This window comes from Rhipicephalus microplus, chromosome 6, assembly GCF_043290135.1.
Source record: "Rhipicephalus microplus isolate Deutch F79 chromosome 6, USDA_Rmic, whole genome shotgun sequence".
Taxonomy (NCBI): domain Eukaryota; kingdom Metazoa; phylum Arthropoda; class Arachnida; order Ixodida; family Ixodidae; genus Rhipicephalus; species Rhipicephalus microplus.
The window spans coordinates 186,736,012-186,762,541 of NC_134705.1; the positions used below are offsets into that span (position 1 = coordinate 186,736,012).

Genomic DNA, 26,530 nt, shown 5'->3' on the forward strand with positions numbered 1-26,530 from the left:
TGTTTCAGATGAGCCCTGAAGCTCTAGCTGTGATGCATCAAGTAAGTTTGGCTAATATTTCCAACAATCGTTTGCGCAGATTATAAAAGTTTACGAAACTGCTTCGTGGCACTTTTCAGCATTCTAATTAGTCTTTTTCGATATTCTTTATGACTGTGCAGGTTTACCAGTTCCTATTACGATTGCTCAAAAAAGCAAAAGTGTATGTTGGTAAGTTAAAGGTCCCAGAAACTTTTCTTTTGTTGCCACTGTTTTCGTACCGTAATGCTGTACGAATATACTGCACTCAGTGTTCTTCGAAAATTGCTTCCTTCTTTTACCCATTCTTCCTCGCGACTTTATTTCAGATCCTGCCGTTCATGGCACTGCCAAGTTGATGTACTACTTTGCCGTTCTCACCTATTGTCTAGTAGGAAAGCAAGAGAAATTAATGGTAAGTGTCTGGGATATGGAAGTATTGTGATATTTTGACGAGGTTATGTGGCGAAATCAAAGAGAAGTCTGAAATCCGTGACGTTACAATACGCCAAGATTTCAGCCCGAAATTTCGGAAACTTTGTGCGTCATTTTATCATTCAACGAAGAACCTACTTTGGCAAAATAGAATACAATTGACTTCTCAAAGAATTATGTTTTAGTTGAACGTGATTTACTGTTCAACTTTTGTGTTTCTTTAATGAGATGAATTTGCATTTCTTCAAGGCTGGCAGGATTGCAAGCCTGGAGGAGGTCAGCTGTAGATGTTCACTGTAGAGCAAGTTGCCCAAGTTAATGGATACTTTATGACTGGTTTTTGCTTTATTGTTCCTGGCAATGCTAAGTTGCTTTTAGCTGGGTGTGAAACTGATTGGCATATTTTAAAGGTAATTGCAAATTTGGAATCTGCAAAAGAAACTGCAAGACTGTGTACTTTCATAACCACAAAGGAGATCTTAATTAAGTTAAAAAAAGCACCTTCCTCCTTAATTGATAAATGTTTCAATGAGGCATGAGTGTGTTTTGTAAGCTGACAGACTTGTCTTCCTAGTCATGACCAACATTAATACAACATCTGTACTAGACATAAATGTAGAGTGTTTGCAGGTGAAGTTTACGTTTTTTTCCTTTTGATTTCAGTTCAGCCCATTTTTTATTGACCTCTGGAGCTTATTCCAGCCTGGCCTGTCGGAACCAGCTATTCCTGTTCATCATAATAAGCAGGTGAGAAGGTTTAAAAACATTTCATAAGACTAAATTATTAAGGAAACCCGAGAATGTCAACTCATACTGGCTGGGGATTGTTGTGAATCTTTATGCGGTAAAACGTCAGTGATATGAATGTTGCAGCATCATCTCAGATATTTGTATCACTCGAAATTATATCGCTAGAAAACATGGAAAATTAGCATACAATAAAAGAAAGCTGGCGGATGTTTTTGCTTGTTGTTTCTTGTGGCCACAGCAACATCAAGAATACCTCTATTAGAGTGCTAGCGAATTTTTTAGACCTCAACAGTCATACTTTTACTTGTAGATACAGTTGATCCTGGATATATCGAACTTGCAGGGAATTGCAATATAGTTTGATATATCGTTAATTCGAAATGCAAAACATACATATATAAAGCCTCAATTAAAGCATTTCGGGTTTCGAAAATCGTTGCAGCGCTAACATAACAATTCGCTTACAGTATAATGAAGAACAAGGTGGGAATTGCAAGTTACCGAACTTGATTTCGCATGAAAATAATCCGTAAACTTGTCTTGCTTTTTGCGTGCCTTCAAGTTCCAGTCATCCTCAATTTCATTGAAGCTTTTCAAATAAGCGAATTTAGCTCCTTCGGCCACAACAGCGTTGATTGACGCAAACGCTGATGCAAGCTTTGTAGTGTGACAAAAGGTTGGTTAGTGGTGGCAGCGAAGCTGTCGACATTTTTATAACTGCACGTCTACAATTTCATGGCAACGGCAGCTATGATCTCAGCATTGATACAATTAGAAACAGCTGTGTCGTCATCTGCACGGATGAAGTCACTCACTGCTCCAGGTGGTGCCCATAAACGCTGATAAGTCGCAAAATTCACTGAGGCACCGTACGCCATTGTCTCAGCGGTCATGATGCACACGAAGTCGTCACCTGGAAAGTTTACGACAGTGCTTTGCTTGACTTCGCTCCTAGCCTTCGTCACAATTTTTATCGCTACATGTGAGTAAATGCTCAGTTCGAAGCCCAAATAAGAATTTATCAGGAGTGAGGTGAGTACACAAGTCCACAAGGTGCAAAAGACAACGCCGAGTTCCCACCGTCAGCATGTTGGTGATATAGATGTCACTTGTGGGATCGCAGCTGGCAGCCGCCGCTTTCAGCTGCTTTCATGCGAAAAGCTAGAAAATGTAGCTAACATAGTTGCTTGGGCGAGTTGGTACGACATGATTCACATAAAAAACAGCGCCAATAACGAGGGACAAGAGAAAGAAGGAGACAGAAAGCGGCACTGACTTACAACAAGATTTATTTGCTAGAACCGCACAATATATACTTGGGCAGTATCTGACAAAAAAAAAAGAGAAAAAGAAAAAGAAAACAGAATCCACCTAACAACTACGTAATCATTGCCACAACACACCATGAACAACATGTGTGCTAACGTTCTGAAGAAAATCTATTTCTTTTTGTAATAGCGCAATCGAGGGCCTGCTGACACATTCACTGCCCAGCCTTTCTATCTCTGCAGCCTCATAAATTTCACGTACCATCTGGTCCCGATGACGCCTAATGACGGTACAAAGCTGAAAATCGGGGACACAACCGCAGTCTCGGCAATGAATGTCGAGCTGGCCTGAAACTGTAGAGGAGACGTTGTGAGCGTGCTCTTTCAGCCGCTCATTTAAACACCTGCCTGTTTGGCCGATGTACCACTTGCGCAGGACAGGGGTAGATAGTACACCACCCCTTCAATGCATGGAACGTACTTCTTCCGATGCTTGATTTTGCAGCCTCGCTCACCCCTGGAACCAGGATTCACGGCCCTGCACAACCTAGCCATTTTTTCTGGGGCAGAAAAAACCAGGTCTACGTCGCACCTGCTGGCCACTTTTTTGAGGTTGTGGGTGACGCCGTGGATATAGGGAATAAGACGAAGTTTCGTTTCTCCCGTCCCTTATCCTTTGTACGGGTTCGAGCATTATTCTCTGGTCTCGTTCTGATTTCTCGGAGTAGACACTCAGCAACGGCGGTCAAAAAGTGTAGCCTTTTAGACATGCGTTTCAAAAACAAAAACAAAAAAAAAACGTCTCGAGGTTGCACATTTCAAAGGCCATGCTTTTCAGGCTTGCATGCCATTTTGTGCTAACTAGAAAGGAAATGTGAACATTGCAACGAGGTCGCCAGGTCACTTTGCATTCTCATTTTGGTGTCGTTGGCAATCAGTCTTTTTGAAAAACACAATGCCCACGCATTAAGACCTGTAGGTCATGCATCGAACATACTGGTGCACACGCAAGCACTGCGCAGTGAGCCAGATCGGCGTGATAGAATTATTCTGCCTTTTCATCCCCTGCACACGAAAAGGGATAGAAGCTTGTAAGAACGCAGCCGAAAATGGATCAATATTTGCTAAGAAAAATGCCCTTTCTGCACTTCCGCGCAGCACAGCATTCGTTACAGCGAATTTCTCGCTGTGCGGGAGTTCGATATATCATCGGTCCCATACTTTTGCGTGGAAAGTTCAAGGGTACTTCTCAACAGTTCGATACAGCGAATAATTCGATATATGCAAGTTTTGATGTCTCCGAGATTGACTGCTTATGTCACTTGCGTTCACATGCGGTTAATGAAGAGAGAGAGAAGAAAGGCAGGGTGGTTGGTTTGCAAGGGCTGAACCCTGTACTAAGTAAGGGCGGGGAGTGGGAAGGAATGTTCACGAGAGAAAAAGTCACTGATTGAGCCGGTGCGTTGGCAACCCATGTTCGAACAGACAGTAATCGGAAAGATTAGTTTTGCACAGTCAAACCTTGCAATAAAGAAGTTCCATCCCTCAATGAGGATGCGGTGACCACTTATTATAATGTAACCGCATTTTAGCACTTGAGCTGCTTGCCTATTTTCAAAGCAGTGCTTATTTTTTTTTTTTTTCACTTTCTTATTGACTTCAATTGCTAAGTGTTCGTATGCCGATAACCCCCTCTTTTTTTTTTTTTTCAGACGCTACTGCTTTTCTGGTACCAGGCCTGTGTTGATTGTCCTGAAAACATCAAGCTAATTGTTCAAAATCCACATGTCACAAAGAACATCGCCTTCAATTACATCCTGTAAGTGTTCGCAGCGCAGGCCATGTTTGCAGACACAGCTGGGAGAGTCACGTTTAAAATTGTGTATCATTCATAGGGGTTCATTCCAAATGTGGGTACATGACCACATATCCCTGAATCCATGCATGGAGAAGATGCGCGCAACTTCAGTATTGTCACGCGCAGCCTGCCTGCATGACTGAGTGTTCAATTTCACTGGGGGGGGGGGGGATGCTTTTGGGGATTCGGCAATTGTACAGCTCTATTAACGAAGCACAAAAAGTTAGATGCCATTTGTGACAGCTATCTTATGAAAAAAAAAGGCAAAGGAAATAATTATAATGGATCTTTCTGTTGATAGTATTCATACTTTCTGTACTTTTCCCCATTGTCTCTGGCGCTGATACGTGGTTGCCCAGTTGTATGAAGTGTAAGTACCTGCTCATTTGGGCTAGTTGGTACATATGTGTGCACACAGGGTTGGGGTTAGGGCAGGGGCTGCCCTTTCTCCCCTCCTACAACCTTATCTTTGCTGCTCTAGGTACTACACTCGAACCGCATCGTAACAACGTCGCTTCTGCCATGAAAATACTGCGTAATACTTGAAAGATTTTTATGAGTTATTATTCGTAGCACTGCATCTATGACAAGGCTATTCTTCACTTGCTTCATTAGAACTGATAATTTGTTATGTCTGAATTTGTTATATCGATGTTTGAGTGTAGTTCCAAAGCCTCAGTTGTAGGTATTTGGCGGGGGGGGGGGGGGAGGGGGAAAAGAGAGATGTGAAACTTCACTCACTTTTCTAGCTATCACTTCCTCTTTTTAGAAAACTGTGCACCAGCCCTTGATTTGGCACATGTATGAAAAATTTATTAGAGCGCAAAGGACAGGACAGAGAGGCAAAGGCAGACTCGGTGCGTAGTATCGACTAATGTTTTGACCATCAAGGACATTGTTTGATTGTCAGTACTTCGTGTGTCTGTTCATTCCTTTATTTCCACTGAGGCAAATAAAATTTTTAATGAATGAACAGACGAGAAGACAGTCTCATCGTTTTTTTTTTCCCTCCGGTGGTGTTCCAACAGGGCTGACCACGATGACCAAGACGTAGTTGTGTTCAACCGATGCATGTTGCCAGCTTACTATGGCCTGCTGCGCCTCTGTTGCCAGCAGTCGCGGGCCTTTGCCCGGCAGTTGGCTGCACATCAGAACGTCCAGTGGGCTTTCAAGAACATCACCCCATACACCACCCTGTATACAGCGGTAAGTGCAATGCCACTGCTACAACGGTGCAGCAGACGCTCATCAGGTAGAACCTGACAGGACGAGTAAAATGTGTTCCATTTAACGGGAGTCTTAAAAGGAGAGCTGGGCAGGAGTTCGAAATTCAGGAGTTCGGAATGAAACCAATCAAAATAGAGGCACATGTCTGGGAGTCTGCCATATGCTACATCATTGTGGATAGAGCATAGCTAAAGCAGCATGTTGTCACTTGTGGAACTAGTGACGAGGTGATGTCACCTTATATTTAAAAGGACGCACTGGTGCAAGGGCTCAGAAGCTGCAGACCACTGGGCCAAAATGCTGAAATTGATTTTGTGGTAAGTGACCTGAAGGCGAGAATTCAGTCCTAGTTACGGTAGTTTGACGCCGGCAGAACGGTAAAGGGCTATGTACTGGGCGATATAGGTGCGCGTTAAAAAAACCCTAGGTGGTCAAAATTATCCCGAACCCTCCACTACAGCGTCTCCACTATAGCCAGAGTCACTTTAGGATGTTAATCCTGATAAACTAAACTAAAATCTGAACGAAGTGGTCCTGTGGAAGAACACAATGTAGCGTAATCAGTGATATAGCACTGATTTCTTTTTTTACCCCAGATTTTTTGTTTTTTGTATTGATTTAGTAACACTACGCTTGGTCGAGATGTAAACGTAGAGTAGTGATTGTGTGCTTGCCATCTGAAAACCCACAACTGCACTGTCACAGAGGCTTTAATAAGTTACTGCACTTAGCTATGCCATCAAGCTCTCACTAGACAGGAAGGACCACAGCTTGGTCAGATCTTGCAATGGTATGCATATCACATCAATGGGTGATCTTGCAATAACTTTTTTCTTGCTACAGTATTTTGAGGTCTGCCTGTGCACTGTGCTGTGCTGTATTCTAGTGAATATTCAGTTTAGTGAACTTGAACAAACCATTTCCCTGTGTCTCTTAAAGGGGCACTGCAACACTTTTTGAGCATGGTCAGAAAACTCTGCCGATCAATAGTAAAGGTTCCCGACAACACGCGAGCCAAATAATATAGCACAGCACGCGGCCTGGAATTCACAATAAATTATCGAAGTCAGCTAAAAATTGCTTTCTCTTCTCTCGACAGATCATGTTGTATGCCCAAAAATCACATGTCAATGACCAATCTATCAGCCATTGGCTGATTTGTACATGGCACGCTCGCTCATTACAGAGATCGCTGCAAAAGGCCGCTACTTGTTCACGCGCGCACGCGCAATCACACCGAAAAAGTTGTGGATTCGAAGAAAAAAAAAGTGCTCAGGGTTGCAAAGCACGTGTGACGTTTTTCTGTGGCCCTCCCTGCTTAGCTTCCAGCGCTTTCTTGGGGACGAGAGAAGAGAGAATGCAATTGCAGCATGCGACAAACCTTTGTAACTCCACTTGCACTGGACGGATTCTTAAATTTTTTTGTTACGTTGAATTCGTGAGGCAATAAACTCTTCTAGTGAATTCATTCCATGGCTACTTGAAAAAGTGTTTCAGGGCCCCTTTAAAGTTATCCCCAGAGAGTTCAGTGTACTGTGCTGCGAGATGAAACCTTTGTCTGAAGATGTGTGGACAATAGGTCGGTGAACTCACTCTCGAGTCGACTCACTCGGACCCTAATCGAGCCGCGAGTCTGAGTGAGTTCGGGTGGGTAATGTTTTGGTGAGTTTGAGTTCAAGTGAGTCGGGTTGAAAAAAATTTTGATGCGTCCGAGTCCAAGCAAGTTCCAAGTGTAATACCCCTGTCACACGGGCACTTAAAAGTCTTTTAAGTAAGCGGTCTTTTTTCGAAAAGGAGTTCCTGACAGCAGACACACGGCACAGAGCGAACTCCTTTTCAGAAGCGGTATTTTTCGTAAACGGAGTTCGTCAATCTCTTTTACGGCTCCGAATGAGTAGCCTCGAAACCAGTAGGCGCCAGCAATTGTCGAGTGGTGGGAAAAAAAAGAGCGAATGCTTATTTTTCTGTCACCAAAACTCTTTGTAAAAACAAATTTCATATCCTGCAGAAGGTGTAATGAACTCTTTTAATCTTTATTTCCTTTTCTACTCTCGTAAGCAGCTACAACGCGTCGGCATTATCACGTGGTGACGCTCGGTCTCGCGCCGCGCCATTTTGCACAAGCGAGGAAAGCGTGGCAGTCGTGTGTTTGCCCGTCATTCAAGTGGTCAAGCTTGTATAGGGCAATGCCGACTCGCTTTTCAGGAGTGATGGTTTGTTTCACGCATGCTGGTGCACTGTGAGCTCACTGCGCAAGCTCTCCACAATGAAACAAAAGGTGGACGGGTACACTCGAAAAGATTGCTTGAAGTTCTGCTCACCGAGGTGAGGTACAGTACCCTCGAACCACCTCTCGTTTCGTCTGAAGGCCCAGATCGATCGATCGCAGGCCTTCTCCGACAGCTCCAGTGCGCACAGCAAGGAATTGCTGAACAACAGTTGCTGCTTGATCCTCTCCTTGGTTGCTTTTGCAGCGACTGCCTCGCTTTCCAGAGCGAGAAGGCAGGCCGTGAGGCTTGCGATCTTCGCTTTTTCTTCCGTACGGTCGCCCATAACGTGTCGAGAGCAGTCGAGAGCAGCGAAAAACAAATACGGTAAATAAAAGCCCAGTGGTGCCAGACGCACTTGTGCACGTCGCTAGTTATGGGAATGCTTCTTTAAATAGTGCAAGAAACTTTCACATTGGTGTTTTTTCATCACTTATTCTTAAATTTATTTGAAGAAACGAGCAGTGCAACAAGTCTTAAATTTGTACATCGTGATACATCGTTTAGTTTTCATTGCTTCTCCTTTAACTGCTAGCGCCATGCTTTCGCTAGCGTCTTCGAACGAAAACACTAAAAGGAGATCGTTGCTGCCGTGTGTCTGCGCCGCAACACCTTTTTGTTAAATGTCTTTCAACTTCGTAAAAAGACCGCTTACTTAAAAGACTTTTTGCGCGCCTGTGTGACACAGGTATAAGATATATTTCTCGAGTGAGTTGCGTATGTTTCTGCCTTCCTATGGTGTGGACTAGCCCTAAGCATTCTCACCTGCTACTCTCTCTCTCGCAGGCGGTGGGTGAGTTGCTGAAGCTCATGGAGCTGTTTGTAGCTCTGCCGAGGGGTGCAAGCGAGCAGGAGCAGCGTGAGGTGGCACTGTTCAAGCGCACCACCCTGGCACTCTACCTGAGCCTCGACCCTCGCGTCTGCTGGGCCACCCTGGTGGCGGCGCTGCGCATCCTCATCTCCACTCCGCAGGATCGCTTACTGGCCCTGGCAGCTGGAGGACTGCCTGTCCTCTTCCAGGTTGGCACTGATCTTCTTTAGTGCCCTAGTACACTCAAACCTCGACGTAACGAATTTGGATATAACAAACTACCTGTTCTAACAAAGGAAATGACCAATAGCTTTGCCATAGATACAGTGATGCAAATGATCATTTATAGCAATTTTTTTTTTTGTATATGTAAGTATTTTCGTGGCACATGTGACTTTGTTATAATGAGGTTTGAGTGTAGTAGTATTAGTAATAGTAGCAGTACCTAGTATTAGTAGTAGTGGCACCGTATATACTCACTTATTGAATGCACTTGCATAACAAACACACTTCAACTTCAGTCGTCAAAATTTAAATTTTCTGAATTTGCCACGCTTTTCCGAAAAAGGATAAAGGATGACATGGTGAATGCTTCCCTGCTACACAAAAATTATGATTTATGGTGTAGTGGGTATCCTGCAAGTGTTCTTTAGCAGTTACCCCAAGAGTGTTTCACAAAAGCTATGGAAAGCCCGCCGTTCCAGTTTTTGCTGTGACTGTGCTGCGTGCAGCCCTGGCGTTTTTTTTCTCATTCAAGCCTGCTTCATTCATATCTCCTCTATTGTTCCTGTTGTCCTGATTATTGATTACTAACACCTGCAGGCCCTGCACACACTGCACGTAATGTACCACGAGGCAACGGCGTGTCACGTGACGGGTGACTTGGCAGACTTGCTGTCCCTAGTGCTGGAGCTGTTGCGTACGTGTGCTTCGGCCAACGCTGCAGAGCCACTGGCAACCCTGCGGTCTTGGCCGCAGTTGGGCGATGGACTTCGGCGGCTGCTAACGCTGCTCAACAGCTACGTGCCTCCGCAAGTGCGCCTTCTCTGTCTCGGTGAGTCGGCACATCTGGAGTAGCAATCGGTTCCAGTCCTTTAGCCCGGTGCCGAACACGATGTTTTAGGTAGTAAGGACGAACCTTTAACTCTTAGTCTGTTGTCTGTATAGTATTTACATTAGCTAAGAAAACATACAGTTTAAGCAGAAACCTGTTAACATAATTGTCTTTCACGGGTGAAGTGCAGGTGCGCCACGGTGCTGTGGGCCTAGCTTACATATTTTTGTGGGGTGTAACCGACTACTATATAACTGCACGCAAACCTCATTATAACAAAGTTGCACCTTACAAAACGATAAGTTCGTTTATTCTGAAAATTTCTTCCTAACACTATCTATTGCAAGACTACTTTCATTTGCTCCGTCATAACCAATATTTAGTTATATTCAGGTTCGTTATGCCAAGGTTTCAATGTAGTTACAGGCATGGTATCCTGTCCTCTGGGATGTATTGTTACTCTTGTGAGCACTGTTCTAACAGCTGTTTACTTTCTTTTTCCTTCTTTGACGCGCTGCAGAAGTGCTCAAGGAGTTGGTGAGCTTGCTTCCTCGAGAGACGGTGGGTCCCATTGTGCCACTGCTGGCCAGCTGTCACAGCAGCTTCCTCGAGAACAACGGTCTGAGTAAGATCTCGTCTGTTTTCATCAAATCTTGAAAAAAATTGTTGGTGGCAGTGCTTGTGTTGCCACTTCAGGGGACACTCTAGTGTAGTGGTTCTCAGATGGGTGTTCATGAAATACTTGCTGAAAAAAAAAAAAAAAAAACGTTTCGTGAAAAGACATAATGTCCCATAACAGGAACATTTTGCATTTTTGGTATGCTTCGCTGTATAACATATTTGAATTGTGGTGGAGCTGACTTTTGTTGCTTCTTCATTTTACAGTTGTAAAGTTTTGTTGCAATTTTTCGCTTCGCATGCATGCCAGCATTCCTTTTCAAGGCTTGCATATTCGAAGAGAAAACAAGGCCACAAACAGATCAAAATGCAGGTGCAGACCGCATAATTTATTGATAAGTTGCTGAGATCAAGTCGATAAGTCACTTTTGGTTGACCATTCCTTGCCAGCAAAATTAAAAGGCACCTATTTCGTGCTGCATGTTGTGTTACACCCTAACTTCGATCTAACAAACCCAGATATAACAAAATATTGGTTATAACAAAAGTAAATGGAGAATACTCTCGCAGTTAACCTTTATAATGGATTTTCCTACATAATCAATGTATTTTCATGTAAGATGCAACTTCGTTATAAAGTGGTATGAGCATAATTTGTGACCTGTCTTGCTTTCTCCTTGTGCATGGGTTCCCCCATTAGTTCCACCAGCATACAAGGTGTTGTGTAGTGTGACTGTGGCCGCTAGGTTTGGCGGCAACAGGAAAGACAGCTACGAACATGTGAAGTGTGGCCGCTCCACCTGGCGGCGTTGAAGTGGTCCTGAGTTGTTTTTGATACGCATGTTCTCAGTTGGTGTTTGCCGGCGGAGTGTGGCCTGGCGTAAATAAACGTTCGTGTTCCTCAACCCACAATCTGTAACACTGGCGACGAGGATGGGATAAGTCGGCATGACGTCCAGCACGGCAATGGAGGACGGGCGGAACCCCGGACAACGGGAGGCCTCCAGCAATGGCTCCCTCGAGCAATTCAACTTGTCACAGCCGGACGAGTGGGAAGACTATGCTCAGCGGTTCGAATTCTTCCTGGAGGCGCAGGGCATTACGGATGCTGGAAAGAAAAGGTCGACGTTTCTCAGCCGTTGCGGGGCCGCGACGTTCCAGTTGGCCAAGGCCCTCGTCGCGCCGGACCAGCTGAAAGATACGCCGTACGAGGACATCATCGCTGCCCTTCGAAATCATCTTTCGCCGAAACCACCGGAATTGGCGCGGCGATACGAGTTCCATCGCTGAGAGCAAGCAACCGGTGAGTCCGTCGCTGCATACCTCGCGGCTCTGCGAACGACTGCACAGCACTGCAACTTCGTTGACCTTGATAAGGCACTCCGAGACCATTTCGTTTTTGGCCTGAGGAACGATAAAGCTAAACGGCGCATTTCGGCGAAAAAAGAAGTGTTGCTCGCCTGCGCCGTCGAGGAAGCTACCGCCGCTGAGGCCATCGACCGTGAGGCCAGCCAGTCGCGACTAAACGCAACCGCGCCGTGTACCGAGTTAGTGCACCGGGGAACGGTCGCCGACTGTGGAGAGGACCAGGACGGCCTCGAGGAATGTGTTCGTCAGTTGCGTGCAGACACCAGTCAATGCAGGGACGCAGGACTGGGGGGCGGATCTTGTGCCGGTTGTGGGGGGCCGCACGAGCGCCGGTTGTGTCGTTTCCGTGATGCCCAATGCCGATGTTGCAGAAAAACAGGGCACATAGCCAAGGTCTGCCGGTCTCAACGGAAGCGGGACCGCCGTGCAAATTTTGAGACAAACGGCAGGACGGACAATTCGCGGACCACTCCGCGTGCGAGTACCTCGTACTGCGACAACCTCAAGGAGACCGCCATCCACGATGTGCCCCAGCCCGGGACAAAGAAGATTCACGTTGCTGTCGAAATCGAAGGTGTGCAATGCGAGATGGAGGTGGACTCGGGATCCACGTTTTCGCTCATCTCCGAGGCTACGGCCAGGCAAATCTTCCCGAATGGGCGCATCCCGAAGTTGAAGCAACTCGACGTCGTTATGAAGGACTATCAGGGAAACTGCATAGCAGTGCAAGGGATGGCCACAGTTACAGTAAAATTCAGGGGTTTTGCTGGCCCACTGAAACTTGTCATTGTCAAAGGGCAGCGTCAAAGCCTCCTTGGACTAGACTGGTTTCCAGCATTAGGAATTAAGATCACCGGAGTGCATCGCATGGACGAACTGGCCACGGCATTTGACAAGCTGTTTGAGGAGTTTGCTGTTGTCTTTGACGGGGGACTGGGGTGCTACAAGGGACCACCTGTGAAGTTGGCCTTTAACCCGGAGGTGGTGCCAGTCCGCCTAAAGGCAAGGAGGGTGCCCTTTGCACTGCGCCAGAAGATCGATGCCGAGCTTGACAAGCTCAGGGTGTTCTGGAGCCAGTGGACTGCACGGAGTGGGAAACCCCTATTGTCACACCATTGAAGGGAAATGGAGACATCCGCATCTGTGCAGACTACAAGTGTACCATTAACAAGGCCCTCCAGCAGCATGCATATCCGGTGCCGGTGGTCAGCCACGTATTGGCTTCTCTCTCAGGCGGAACCATTTTTGCAAAGCTCGACTTGGCCCAGGCTTACCAGCAGCTGCCTGTCACCGATGAGTCTGCAGCAGCACAGACCATCGTAACGCATCGTGGGGCGTTCAGGGTACGCCGATTGCAGTTTGGTGTCAGTGTCGCACCTGGCATTTTTCAAAATCTAATGGAAACCCTCCTACGTGGAATACCAGGTGTAATTCCATATTTTGATGATGTGCTAATTGCAGGGGCGTCAGGTCAAGAATTGCTCTCTCGCCTTCGCGAGGTCCTTCGCCGTTTCCAGGATGCTGGGCTGAAGGTAAAAAGAGAGAAGTGCCAGCTGGGTGTCGCCCAAGTCGAGTTCTTGGGGTTTCGAATAGACGCCGAGGGCATCCATCCGACCCCAGAAAAAACACAGGCCATTCTTGGTGCACCTCGCCCGTCAAACAAGACCGAACTCCAGGCATTCCTGGAATTGGTGAACTTCTATCATGCGTTCTTGCCACACAAGGCCACTGTTGCGGAACCACTACACCGACTTTTGGACAAGAAGGCCACCTTTGTGTGGGGCCAAACACAACAAAGAGCGTTTGAAAGCGTGAAAGAACTCTTGGCATCCAATCAAGTCTTGACGCATTATGATGAGAAGCAACCTCTCATCCTTGCCTGTGATGCGTCCCCATACGGAATAGGAGCTGTGTTGAGCCACCGATTGCCCGGCGGCACAGAAGCACCGGTCGCCTTTTATTCAAGGACCCTGTCGAGTGCAGAGCGAAACTATGCACAGATCGATAAGGAGGCACTTGCCGTGGTTGCAGGCGTCAAAAAGTTTCACGACTACCTGTTTGGCCGGCCTTTTCAGATCCAGACGGACCACAAGCCACTGCTCGGGTTGTTCACGTCTGACCGCCAGACACCACAGATGCTGTCTCCGCGGATGCTGCGCTGGTCTATCTTCCTGAATGGATACCAACATACGCTGCTCCACCGGGCTGGGAGGCACTTGGGCCATGCGGACGGCCTCAGCAGACTGCCCTTACAGCACCAGTGCCACGATGACCCCTCTCCCGCAGAGGTTGTCATGCTCCTGTATGCGCTGCCAGAACCACCCCTCCATGCAGCGGACATTGCCACCCACTCTGCCAAAGATCGCACCCTTTTACGTGTTCTTAACTGGGTCTGGAAGGGGTGGCCAAGGGGCAGCATGGGCCCAGAGTTTTCTGCCTTCACATCAAGGCAGCACGAACTGACTGCCCACAAGGGTTGCCTACTCTGGAGTGACCGTGTGGTGATTCCACAAAAGCTGCGGTTCCGGGTGCTGGAAGCACTGCATTCTGGGCACCCTGGTATTATCCGGATGAAGGCACTTGCCCGCAGCTATGTGTGGTGGCCAGGCATGGATGCTGCCATTGAAGAATGGGTCCGATGCTGCTCCTCTTGTCAGGAGACGCGGCCAGAGATGCCTCGAGCACCCGTCCATCCTTGGGAGGCGTCTCGGAACCCATGGTCCCGCCTCCATATGGATTTTGCCGGTCCCTTTCAAGGGCAGACCTTCTTAATCGTCGTGGATTCGTATTTAAAGTGGCTGGAGGTCATCCCAACATCCTCTATGACGTCACAGACAGTAATCAGTGCATTACGAAAACTGTTTGCCACGCATGGTCTCCCAGACACCATTGTCTCAGACAACGGAGCTCAGTTTAAGTCCACAGAGTTTCGAGAGTTCCTGGACAGCAATCTGATCCGCCAGGTAACTTCGGCACCATTCCACCCATCTACGAATGGCCAGGCAGAAAGGATGGTACGCACTACCAAGGAAGGCCTATCTCGCATCATCCAGGGTAACTGGGCATGGCGCCTGGCAGATTTCACACTGCAGCAGCACGTAACCCCACACACGACTACGGGGCGATCCCCGGCCGAGCTCCTGATGGGCCGCAAGTTGTCAACGATGTTGGACCGCCTGCACCCTGATCGGGCCCCAGAGAAGTCCACACGGTTGGCAGATTCCCCGTCCAAACCACGCACGTTTCAGCCTGAAGACCCTGTCTTCGCACGTAACTATGCTCAGGGGCCTCTGTGGATTCCAGCAGTGATCTCCCGTGCAACCGGACCAATATCTTATGAGGTCACGGCCCCTGATGGTCGAGTACTGCACAGGCATGTGGACCAACTCCGTCGCCGGACGGTCGGGCCTACCCAAACGGCGGGTGCAGAACTGGAAAGACCGCAGCCTGAAAGACGACCGATGTCAACGTCTACCCCTGAAGGCTCGAGTTCTGTCCCGGTGGCCCCTGAAGGCTCGAGTTCGGCCCCTGTGGAGCCAGACGCACCTGGGGAGCAGCCGACTCCTGTGGTTAGCAGTGTGCCCCCACAGGAGGGCGGAACCGTTCCACTGACTGTCCCAGTGGAGGCAAATGGCGAGCCTTTAGTGCCACCACTGTGCCTTCGTCGCTCGCAGCGTGCTCGGGGAACCCCGCACCATCTAAGAGACTACGTACTGGCCCTGGCTGACTGCTGAGTTCAAACTTGGAGGGGAGGGGTGTTGTGTAGTGTGACTGTGGCCGCTAGGTTTGGCAGCAACAGGAAAGACAGCTACGAACATGTGAAGTGTGGCCGCTCCACCTGGCGGCGTTGAAGTGGTCCTGAGTTGTTTTTGATACGCATGTTCTCAGTTGGTGTTTGCCGGCGGAGTGGGGCCTGGCGTAAATAAACGTTCGTGTTCCTCAACCCACAATCTGTAACACAAGGTGTTCCTGAAACATCCATGGCAAAGAACCACCGCTCTAGCAGATGTAGCAGCACCTTTTTATTCATTAAAACGGCGGTCATTCAGTTCAACTAGGATTGCTTTTTTTTAGCAGATGTTTAGTGGACTTACAACGAGTATTTGACCAGTTATAGTTTACAAAAAGTGAACAGCTTTGCTGGTGGCATTGTAACTTGTACTTGTGTCAGTTCAGGATGCCTGGGTACCATGTTTTTATTTTCTGCTTGCATTTGTTACTACTTATCAGTGCAGTAGAGCGCTTTTCGTGCGTTTTTGAAGAAAAAAAGTACAGGAAAGAAATGCGCACCCTGGAAAAACGTAGAATCCAAATTCTCTCAACGCACCGCGTAGTTTCACTTGATGATACTATCGCAAATCTCGGTACTGAAAAATTGCACGGATGAACGGTCAACAATGTTCTACTGTCTTGTACACATTCACGAAATGCTTAGCGAATTTTTAGTGAATGCAGTGTTTTCATGTTTTCCTTGACGAGGACACTGTTTGTACAATGCCTCGCTTCGAATCGCAGTGAACATGGGTCCATACTTTCCCAAAAGAGGCCAGAAGACTTATCCAACGAAGACGACGTCGAGGCCGCAGCGTCCTATTCTGCAGATGTTCCTCCATCTGAGCCAGCTGGAAGCCTCCAAGGTGAGAAGCTGTGCACCTGCATCTAGAGTGCGCAAAATTGATGCGTCCTGCTTTGCTCTGAAATATGCAGTTCAATTAAGAGTAGTGCTTTTGTGAAGTTCTTCTAAATCAAAATCACGTACAGTCAAATGTTATCATAGTGAACCTCATGATAAATATTTTTTCAGGCTGACGGCTTTTTTGTGCATTTGTCTAATGTAAAAATATTTCATGCAATGAATTTCAAGTTACCAAATGTTTCAGAATAAAGTATCGAATTTTATCCCCCTGGTATTTTCACAACACTTAGAAATAACGGATAGTGATTTTAAAAGGTTACTTGTGGCTGTGGAAATAATGGCCAGCTCCGTACCTGCTACTATCGTCATCATCAGAACTCTCATGTATTTCTCTAAGTGCCCGCCCTGTTTATATGTGCTGTATCTTTATCGCAAATACCATCACCTTGTACTTGTTTTTGGCGTTGGGCTTTGCCCCGTTGCCTTTCTTTTCGTCAGGCAGCTTTACCTATGCGCTTCTTAAAAATGCTGGTTTCCAGACTTTTGGTTGGTGATTGAACGTTCAAAGTGAACTCCAGAAGCAGCACGAAAAGAATGCAACGACAGTGAAAAGTGCTACTCAAGTGACATATGGGAGGAAGTCGCCAAAGATTACCGGCGCATGCTTCACTAATGCTCGAACACTATGCTCCTCGCGACGACAAGGCATGCACGCCTCATTTCTCTGCCGAGCTGCCTACATAGGGATAGATTGTTGTCCTCCTCGGATAAACATGCACTGGTTCCGTAACGTTTCATGTTTGTTTTTTCGCACTTATCAGAGCTTAACGCTGGCGCGAACGTATACACAGCGCAGGCTGGCGACTCACGTTTACGATTTACAGGCATTTACGATATTTTGCACTGATTTGTTAAACATTCACTACAATGACTTTCCAAATAACGAATGATTTTTAGTGGTTTCTCGGGTTTGGTTGTATCGAGACTTCACTGTAATAGTTCTATGTAATCTCTAAAATTTATATATTAGTCCTTTGTGGTCTGAAGCCTTTATCCACCTTTCTATTCCTGTCCAAAACTAAAGAAAGAAAAGCTCAAGTAAAAGAAGCTGACCCTTTTTTAAAAGATGGGCCATAATGCAGTGATAAAATTCATGCATGAATAAACCATGAAAGAGCATTTCCCAACAATGTAATGACGCGGCCATGTTACGTGGTCGGGAGGGGTCCAATAACAGTCGGCAAAGGGTGAAGTTTGTCCTCATTTAGGGGCTTCAGCATACGCTGCTTACAGAACTTCTAGATCCATATTTGGGTGCAAAGTTTCAGGTTTGCTGATTTTATCATGTGCTGCTTGCAGAACAGCAATATTCATTTGTGGCAGGAAGTTGTGTATTTTAGTTGAATGTCTTTTACAGAACTCTGGCATCCGCTTAGGGGAGAAGTTACGGATGTGTTGATTTCATGCCTGCTTCAATATTCTTAACTTAGTGTTTTAAGTAGGCTTGTGTGAATATTCGAATGCTTCGAATATTTGAACGAATAGGTGAGTATTCGAATTCACTTTGATTCGAATTTAAATTATCGAATATTTTCGAAGTATTTGCAATGAACAAATAAATGTACATTAGTCCGCTTGTAAAGGTGGTTTTACTGCAAAGCAGTAGTGCAAAGGCGTGAAAGCATTTACTCAGGAGAAATTTGCTTTGCCACGAAGCCCCCCTTCAAATTTAAAGGGGCCCTGCCACACTTACTGATCATGGTCAGAAAACGCTGCCGATCGGTAGTCGAGGATACAGAGAACACGCGAGGCAAGTATTATAGCGCAGCACGCGCCCTGAAATTCACAGTGAGTTTTTAAAGCTAAAAATTGCTCTCTTCCCTCAGCAAATGACACTACAAGCTCAAAAATCACTTCTCACAGCCAAGAAAGAAAATACGGCTCTGGTCACAGTCATTGGCTGATTTGAGCATGGCGCGCTCGTCGTTATCCGGCTGCTGCGTGAGGTCGCCGCTTGTCTACAAGTATGTGCACGATCGCACTGAAAGGCCTCGTATTCGAAGAAAAAACAGAAAAAATGCTCAAGGTCACGAGGCGCTCATGATGTTTTTTTTTTCCCGTGCCATCCTTCCCTACTCAGCTTCCAGCTGTTTTGACGAATCGAGAATGGAGAATGGGATTGCAGCATGCGACAAATTTTTGGAACTCCGCTTGTACTGGACTGATTCTAGAAACTTTGCGGCGGTAAATTTGTGAGCCGACAACCATGTTTACTGGCTCCATGGATACTTGAAAAAGGTGTTGCAGGGCCCCTTTAAAGGAAGATGTTACCCTCAAATCAATCCTTCATTTTATTAAGCTTGTTATAATGGTTTATTATATTTAAGTATAATAAATTTTAAAACATTATGTATCTTACAGGTTATCACTCGGATCCTACCGAAACTACTAATCAAGGTTGTTTCGACTTCCTTTCAACGAAAAAAATAAGGCATTTGCTAGAGCCCCTATTTCAATTCAAAAGAAATATCGTGCAGGTTAGTTAGGTTATGATAAATATTCCCTTTTTTTTTATATGTCATACATACTATTCGAATTCGATTCGAAAATTGTTCGACCAAAATCACTATTCGCGTCGAATTCGCTTCGACCCTGAAATTCACTATTCGCACAAGCTTAGTTTTAAGCATTGAAATTGCACATCTTGCTTTTGCTTCTTCCTCTTTATTGGTCAAAGTGGGACAGCAGTTGTCTGGTGAAAGCATTTTCGCATTTGAGTATCTGAATGACAAAATCAGAATGGCCATACAGCTGTAGTTGCCTTTTCGATTTCAGGCTGAAATGCTTTTATGCTCAATGCGTATGTATAACGGAGGAACTTTTTTTTTACACTGACTTTGAACTGACTGAGGGTCCACCTCTGCCCTACTGCTCTTTATTTCATATCACAGGCTAGGTGGCGCCACCGACTAGTCACATGTGTAACAACAAGTCTTCATTAACTATACATATCTATATTTTTTTTCAGGGAGTCGACCCAGAGTACGACCAGGCGCTTTTGGACTTCTTCCTCCCGTACCACCAGTTCGTGGAGGGTCTCTTTCGAGCAGCCTTGTCCCAGGGACTGATGTCTCAAGACCTGGTGAACCTGAGTGAGTTAAACATGTCCACGAAAAAAAGACAGTTTTCATTGTTATAAGTAGTATTCCTATTATACAGTATTTACTGGCGTAATGAAAAGTTGACACCAATTCGAGAAAAGGCTCACTATGCAGGAGAAAAAAAAAAAGTCGCGGGAGTTATAACAGCAAAAATTTTGCTAAACGGCATTAAGAAGCTCTCTGTCCAACCGCTGCTGGCCTTCAATTCAGTGGCAGAACCACAAAGCCTCTATTGGAAAACTTCGGTCTCCACAAGGGGAAACTGTCTTTGCTTTGGCCCGCAAAATGTGCAAAAAGCTTTTTTGTAGCCCAAAACTCTTGTTTTCTCCCATAACAAACGCACATGGACCGACGCCGAAGTGTCGCCCAGCTGCTCGGTTTCCATGCTCCATTGCATGCTGAACCAACTGTAAGTTTAAAACTGGCCGTAAGGCTAGCCTACTAGCCGAGCATGCTTTGCACAGCAGGTGTCCAACGAAGTTGACTACAGCAAATCTTACAACTAAGTCGCAGCGTCGGACGGCAGTGCACGCACGTTTAAAGTACAGGTCGTGCTGTGGGTGCAGTTGGGCATTATTTTTTGCTTTGTTTTCGCATTGTTGTGCTTGCGGGGCGCTATAAGCATGCAGGTTTCTCTTGCGTTCGATAAATGGCGCTCGCACTGCTCAGCATTATTGTTAAACTATGTTTTGACTTTTATTGCATAATTACCGTATTTACTCGATTCTACCGCGCCCTCGATTGCGACGCGCACCCATTTTTCTTGTTGACCTGCACGATCACACCACTCGAAAAAACGACTCCTTTCGGGAGCGTCTTCCATTTAAATATGAGGTGCGGGGGAAGCTTGTGCCCACCTGACGTGTAACAGAGCATTGCCGTCACTGTAGTTTTACCGTGGACCGATGTCAGCACGCGAACTTGCTTCGCCCCCTTCTTCTCCATGGTTGTGGTGCCAGGCATGTCGAAGTAAAGAGGCGTCTGATCGGCATTCCCGATTTGCCCAAGCAGGAAGCGGTTTTTGTGCCGCAAGTTTAGGACGAACCTCTGAAAACTGTGAGGCTTTCCATCATACTCCTCCGGAAACTTTTCGCATATGCCCGTTCGCCTTCGGAGGGAAAAGACTTTCCTCTTCATAAAGTTAGATAGCCAGCACTTGCTCGCTTTAAACAGGCTGCGCATTAGAACTTTTTCTATGGCTAACTGCATAGCCTGCTCTTGGAGCAGTTCTGTCGTCACGGGCCGCTGTGCCGCTCGCTGCTCAAGCACATACTCGCCGAGCAGCTCTTCAATTTGCGGAAACCGACCCTGCTGTGGTCCACTGAAACCTTTGCGTGAAGCTTTGTTGTCGACAATCTTCTGCTTTTGTTTCCGTCAGTCCCTCACGCACGTTTTGGGAACTCCGAACGATCGCGATGCGGCCTGATTTCAGTCCGTTTCTGCACACGCGATGACTTTTATTTTAAAAGCGGCATCGTGATCCACTCGAGTTTTTGGAGTCGGCCCTTCCATGCCGTCGATGCTAATGCACACCAAGATGACGAACTGCTCAGCATACGTACGAAGTGTCGCACATGGGAAATACATAGGCAGAAATAGCCAACGCGCCATGCCGACGAACGTAGGGGGCGGCCATTTTGGAAATGCCGATGGCAATAGAATGAACCCTATTCATTTTTTTTTTCGTACTCGATTCTAATGCGCATGCGATTTATGAACTCGCTTAACCGGAAAAAAAGTGCGCGTTAGATTCGAGTAATTACAGTATTTTGAGACATAATGGCATGATTTGATGTTTCAGTTGTGAGAAGCACTGGATATCTCACGGAAATAAAGTGAACAGATACATTAAAATGTAGATTTTTTTTTTGATAGAACAAGGTAGGGGGTGGATTTATTACGCGAGTAATATGGTATATTAATGAATTTGTGCAGGCAGGTTTGATAACTATATTTACTGTTGTTTATTCTAGTAGATGTGCCAGCCAGTACAATACCTGATTGTACTTTTTAGGTGCCATGGTGGCCATCGAGGGTGTCCCATTGCACATCGACCTTATTCCTCGACTATGGCTGGAGGTCCTTCAGGGGGAGGCAAGTGCTACGCGACTTTTTTTGTGTGTGTCTGAGCAGTCAAAAGAAATTGTTTCATTCTGCTTTTGATGTGTTACGTTCTTTCTATTATAGGCAAACTTTGTATCCTACCTGTCTTTCTTATTGGGACATTCTAAGCTGCTGTGTTAACACTTAACGATGAGTATCATCAGTATAGCCCTCACTCCTTGCTGTTGCACTGAAACCTCATTCTAACAAAGTCCATCTGCCATGAAAATACTTTGTTACATCTGAAAATTTGTTATAAAACGATTATTTATAACACTGTTTTTATGGCAAAGCTATTGGTCACTTCATTATAGGATATCATTTGTTATATCCAAATTCGTTATATCGAGGTTTGAGTGTACACGTTACGACCACAGCAGCTCATATTAAAGGAAAGCTGTAAGGAAAAGTTTACATTCCCGTTTACTGTGTTGCAGCATGTTTGTCTATAGTATATTTCATGCAATTTTAAACATTACTGGTGTATGCCAGTTCATTCTAGCGCTGTCATTCCATTTCTTTATACTCTCAAGGGCCCTTTGAGCACAATATAAAACATATACTCATGGAGCTGGTATTGTTAGAATAACAGTGCTGCTTTATATAACATGACCTCCGAAAAACTGATAACGGCATTTTAAGGCTTGTGTGCTTGCTTGCCTGCCTGCTAGGAGGCCATGACACACTCTTTACTTGTGTTCGTTTCGTGTGTCCTGAAGGTTCTCGTGTTGTAGAAATATGCAACAGTTAGGCTGTTGTGTTTGATAGTAAAGGATACAGTTTCAACCTACTTGAATGCCGCAGTCACTTACCGAGTGCGTCATAGCAATTGTGAAGGTATTGACAACACGAGTCGGGCCTTTATTTTCGTTTTTTTTTTTCTTTTTTGCGTGACCTTGCAGAAGTCAGCGGAGTTCGGCGAGTTCTTGCGGAGTAGCACATACTGCACCAACTGCGTGTCGGCTGTGCTGTTAGAAGAGCGCGGTTATCTCAACAACCCCATGGTTTTTCGGCTATTCTCACTCTTGGTGCCAAAGGTTAGTGTGCGTCCGACCCCTGCACAAGAGCAATGAAGCTGTTCACGGAATAACTGTGACCGATAAGCAAAATGAATGCTTTACTTTTTTTTTTTTTTTGCAGTTAGAATCATGTGGTGTGAATAGAACCTCCACGCCAGCCCGCCAAACACCTGAATAGTCAATGCTATATTTCTCATGATAGCGTTCTTAATTCACTTATCCGTGCCATGCCATGCTCTTAGCTATTCATCGTTGCTGCCAGTGCTATGGGTTCGTACTCTTGGTTTGTGAGGATATATTTGTAAAGTATGATTTATTGTACAAGATTACTCCAAGCCAGTAATTTCAAGAACATTGCTCATTACTTTCCCAATTACTTTTGACAAAAATATAGCATGTCCACATACAAATACAGGTTAGCCCGAGTGCCATACCTTATGTGTGGGACGTTCAACGAAGTTCTCTGAGGTTTCAGTGTAGTACATGTGCTGTGAATAAAGTTGAATTTTGAAGTTTGCATGCAGGATCGAGCGCTATAATGCGCATCTCGTGGCATTGACACCATTGAAAGTGACTCAGTGGTAGCGCCCCCTACTTCCCTCATGCTGCCAAGCAGCAGCCGATACGAGCTGTTACGTCATAGCCACCATTGCTCTTTTGCCACGCTTGTGCCAGAAGACTACTTGCATTGCAAGTTTTGTGTTTTGCGACGCTGCTTCCCTCTTTCCTGTTCGAAAATATCTTTTTATGCAGACCGTGCAAATGCTGATGTGGTGCTGATGTGGTCGAGTATGCTGATGTGGTCGAGTGTTGCGCAGCGCACTCTTAAGTGGTTACAGTTGCATCTGGCGACTTGTTCTTTCTGGCGCTGTCTCGAACTGAATCTTGGATACGTTCAGTAATGAGATGCCTGTGATTGATTGTTTACCGCGCTGCAGGAAACGATGTGCCGTGTTGCCACTAATCGATCCCCAGCCACACATTGCAGCAAAGAAAGCTAGGTTGAAATGTTTGTGTTCGCACCTCTGTAACACTTGGTACGTGTTTGATCATAATTGAACATACTGGAACACCATTGTCTTTGTACTTACCGACATCCAAGTTGCCCTTCACTAATTTTTATCTGATTCACATGTCTCCCATACCATAGGTTCATTTGATTCACCCTGCACTTCCTAAACTGGTTCATAGTGATGCTGTCTAAGTGTTGTCGTCAATCAGGGGATGTTTCATCAAGTGAAGCAGCAACGAGACACGGAAACGAATACAAAAGTGCAGATGTCGTGCAAGTCCTATGCTACTGGCCAGCTGTTTCACGGATGGTGGGAGCTGTTCAGCTGCATGTCGTTCAGGAAAAGTTACTGCGGGCTGGAAATAAGAAAGTACAGTCAAATTTGATTAATTTGACACGCTTAATTCAAACTTTGGTTAATTCGAACTCACGATGAGGTCCCGTCAAAGCTACTTGTATTTCAATGGATGAAAACGCCCGGTAATTTGAACGCGCGAGCACTTGGGACGGTTAATTCCAACGTATCGCGCTCCGAAAATGCTCTTAGCACCCCGCCCAATCCCGCGGCGGCACCTCCGACACCTCAATGCTGCGCGCAAAGGGAAGGAAAAGGAAAGAAAAGGCTGCGGTGGAATGCTTGCTCTCTCTCAAATGCCGATCTGCGATGCACCTGTGCCACACTTCTCTCTTTTCTGCCACAACTGCGTACAGACCCTTCTTCCAACGCTGCGTGCAAAGAGAGAGAGGGAAAAGAAAAAAGACTGTCGCGAAGTATGGCTTTCTCTAACGCGCCGGTGCCACGCTTTCCCCTTTCCCGTGCCTGCCACGTAACCCTTCTCCTTTCAATAACGTGCGCGAAGAGAGCAAAAAAAAAAAAAAAAAAAAAAGCTGCCGTGGAGTGCTTTTTTGTTGTTGTTTTTTTTTTTCAAATGCCGATCTTCTCTCCGCATGGAGACGCTCCTTCTTTCTCGTCACGTGTTTGCCATGCTGCGGCTTTGGTGCAAAGGGAAGTAGCGGAGATGCAGTCGTCATCTTCAAAGAGTGTCGGCGCTGGACATAGCCGCGCGCACTTTCTCTGGCCAGGATAATGCTGAAGCCGAAGTAGACATGCTTTGCAAGCTCGGTGCGAAATTGATTGACTTGCTGCAAGGCAAACGTGTGCAGACGCGCATTGCCGATTACTTCAATTAATAACGAATGTCCTGTGATTTGTGAATAAATGTAAGTCTTCTGAAACTTACCCCTCTTGCGTCAGTTCAATAAGCAAGCACTACTGCATGGGGAGCCCTCCGTTTACTTAGCTTTCATTAATTCTACCTTCTTTTAATTCAAACAAATTTTCGGGCCCCTTCGAGTTCGAATTATTGATTCGACTGTATTCGAACCTCAAAGAAAAGCTTGCAGACTTTTATAAGCAACTTAGGGTATATTGGTTTTGTCAAGGTAGCGGCATGCAATGTAGGCATATCCAAAAGTGAAAGCAAAGCCAGTAAAGTCTAGTTAGTTTTTGAAAGACGGTGCCGCTAACATTGCCTGGCATGTGCGAATACCGAAAAACGTTGTGTGTCGCACTTGTTGGGCGCCACTAAAACAGACACGAATGCAACCGGCTGTGTTGTCTGCTGGAGCTGCAGCCATCCTGTGCTGCACAGACTCGGCATTACCTCACAAGCAGATGCAGGGAATTCGTGACATAGCCTTGCATGATAGTTGCATTGTTACGAAACGAATGCCAGAGTGCAGCACATTTGTGAACCAGTTCACAAAGTGCCGGTGAAACTAATAGACCTCATACGCTTCCTCTTCAACTTCCTGGTGCTTCTTCAAGAATTGATGTGTCGTTTGCAGGTTGGCAAGCAGGTTCTCAAGGAAAGTGTCACCAACCTCATCCTCTCTCGGGCAAACGCCCTGGTGACGTCGGACGTGACACAAGACCTTAAGAAGCATGTTCATCGTGTCACCGCTGTAAGTGCTTGCCCCTTTTTTTTGCTTTCTTGTTTAATTACTCTTTGTACACTGGGATTCCTTTCTGTGGGTTACAGTATAGAAGTAGTACCGTATTTACTCGCGTAATCCTCGCACTCGCATAATTCTCACACCCCCCACATCCCCCAACAAAAATACGATTTCTTTTTTTCCTCGAGTAATTATCGCACCCCCGAATCCAATTCAAGCCAAGCCGAAGTGGACAGTGCGCGTTGCGGCGTGTTTTGTATGTTGCGTCGGTAACCTTGTCAAGTTATGAGGCGATACTGAAGCTGCACGGCTGATTTCAAGTTGCAAGTGATAGACCATGCACTAAAGAATGACAACAGGGCCGCCGGTAGGCTCTTTGGAGTCTACGAGTTTTGTGTTCGCCACTGGTGATGGCTGCTGAAAGCCACACAGACGCGTTGGGCCTGCCGTGTGCCTAAAACTGAGATTGATAGTAAACTTTACTTCTTAAGAAGGAAACTGCGGACAATTCTGTTAAATAGCCATCAGCCCAATACTGACATCCCACGCTTACCTTCTGAGGGCTCCTGTTGAGCGATGAACGCTACCGCTATGCCAGCAACATCCGCAAGCTTTGCGTATGGTATTCTAATTCTCGACTATTTGCTTCCACTTTTTGTGTCTCAAATAAATCTTGTCTTGTGTTGAACCTCTGCTTTTATTGTTGAGGTAAGTTTTAATTAGTACTTCTTAAAGCTTGCTGTTAGTTGCTGGTGTGAGAATCCCGATTTGCGGCCACTTCGTTTTCTTTTTTGCTCTGTACATTTTCGTAGAAAGTTTTCCCCGCGTAATTCTCGCACCACCCAACTTTTCATCGGTTTTCCGGCAAAAAAGTGTGAGGATTATACGAGTAAATATGGTAATTGTATGGGAGTGTAACAGCAGTAGGTCGTAGCGAGATGTTGGAAGTAACCAACAGATTATTAATGT

At 45.9% G+C, this 26,530-nt stretch overlaps 1 protein-coding gene across 2 annotated transcripts in view; it reads left to right on the top strand.

Annotated features, from left to right (window-relative positions):
• puf (ubiquitinyl hydrolase 1 puf) overlaps positions 1 to 26,530 on the top strand; it is a 154,136-nt gene that overhangs the window by 119,889 nt on the left and 7,717 nt on the right. For both annotated transcript variants that reach the window (XM_075867247.1, XM_037419658.2), the window contains exons 61-74: positions 9 to 41; positions 162 to 210; positions 348 to 433; positions 1,117 to 1,200; positions 4,184 to 4,290; positions 5,358 to 5,535; positions 8,610 to 8,843; positions 9,457 to 9,688; positions 10,209 to 10,313; positions 16,190 to 16,311; positions 19,339 to 19,462; positions 21,486 to 21,565; positions 22,477 to 22,611; positions 25,454 to 25,570. In XM_075867247.1, the coding sequence (XP_075723362.1) occupies positions 9 to 41; positions 162 to 210; positions 348 to 433; positions 1,117 to 1,200; positions 4,184 to 4,290; positions 5,358 to 5,535; positions 8,610 to 8,843; positions 9,457 to 9,688; positions 10,209 to 10,313; positions 16,190 to 16,311; positions 19,339 to 19,462; positions 21,486 to 21,565; positions 22,477 to 22,611; positions 25,454 to 25,570 (1,686 nt within the window). The remainder of the gene's footprint in view (positions 1 to 8; positions 42 to 161; positions 211 to 347; positions 434 to 1,116; positions 1,201 to 4,183; positions 4,291 to 5,357; positions 5,536 to 8,609; positions 8,844 to 9,456; positions 9,689 to 10,208; positions 10,314 to 16,189; positions 16,312 to 19,338; positions 19,463 to 21,485; positions 21,566 to 22,476; positions 22,612 to 25,453; positions 25,571 to 26,530) is intronic.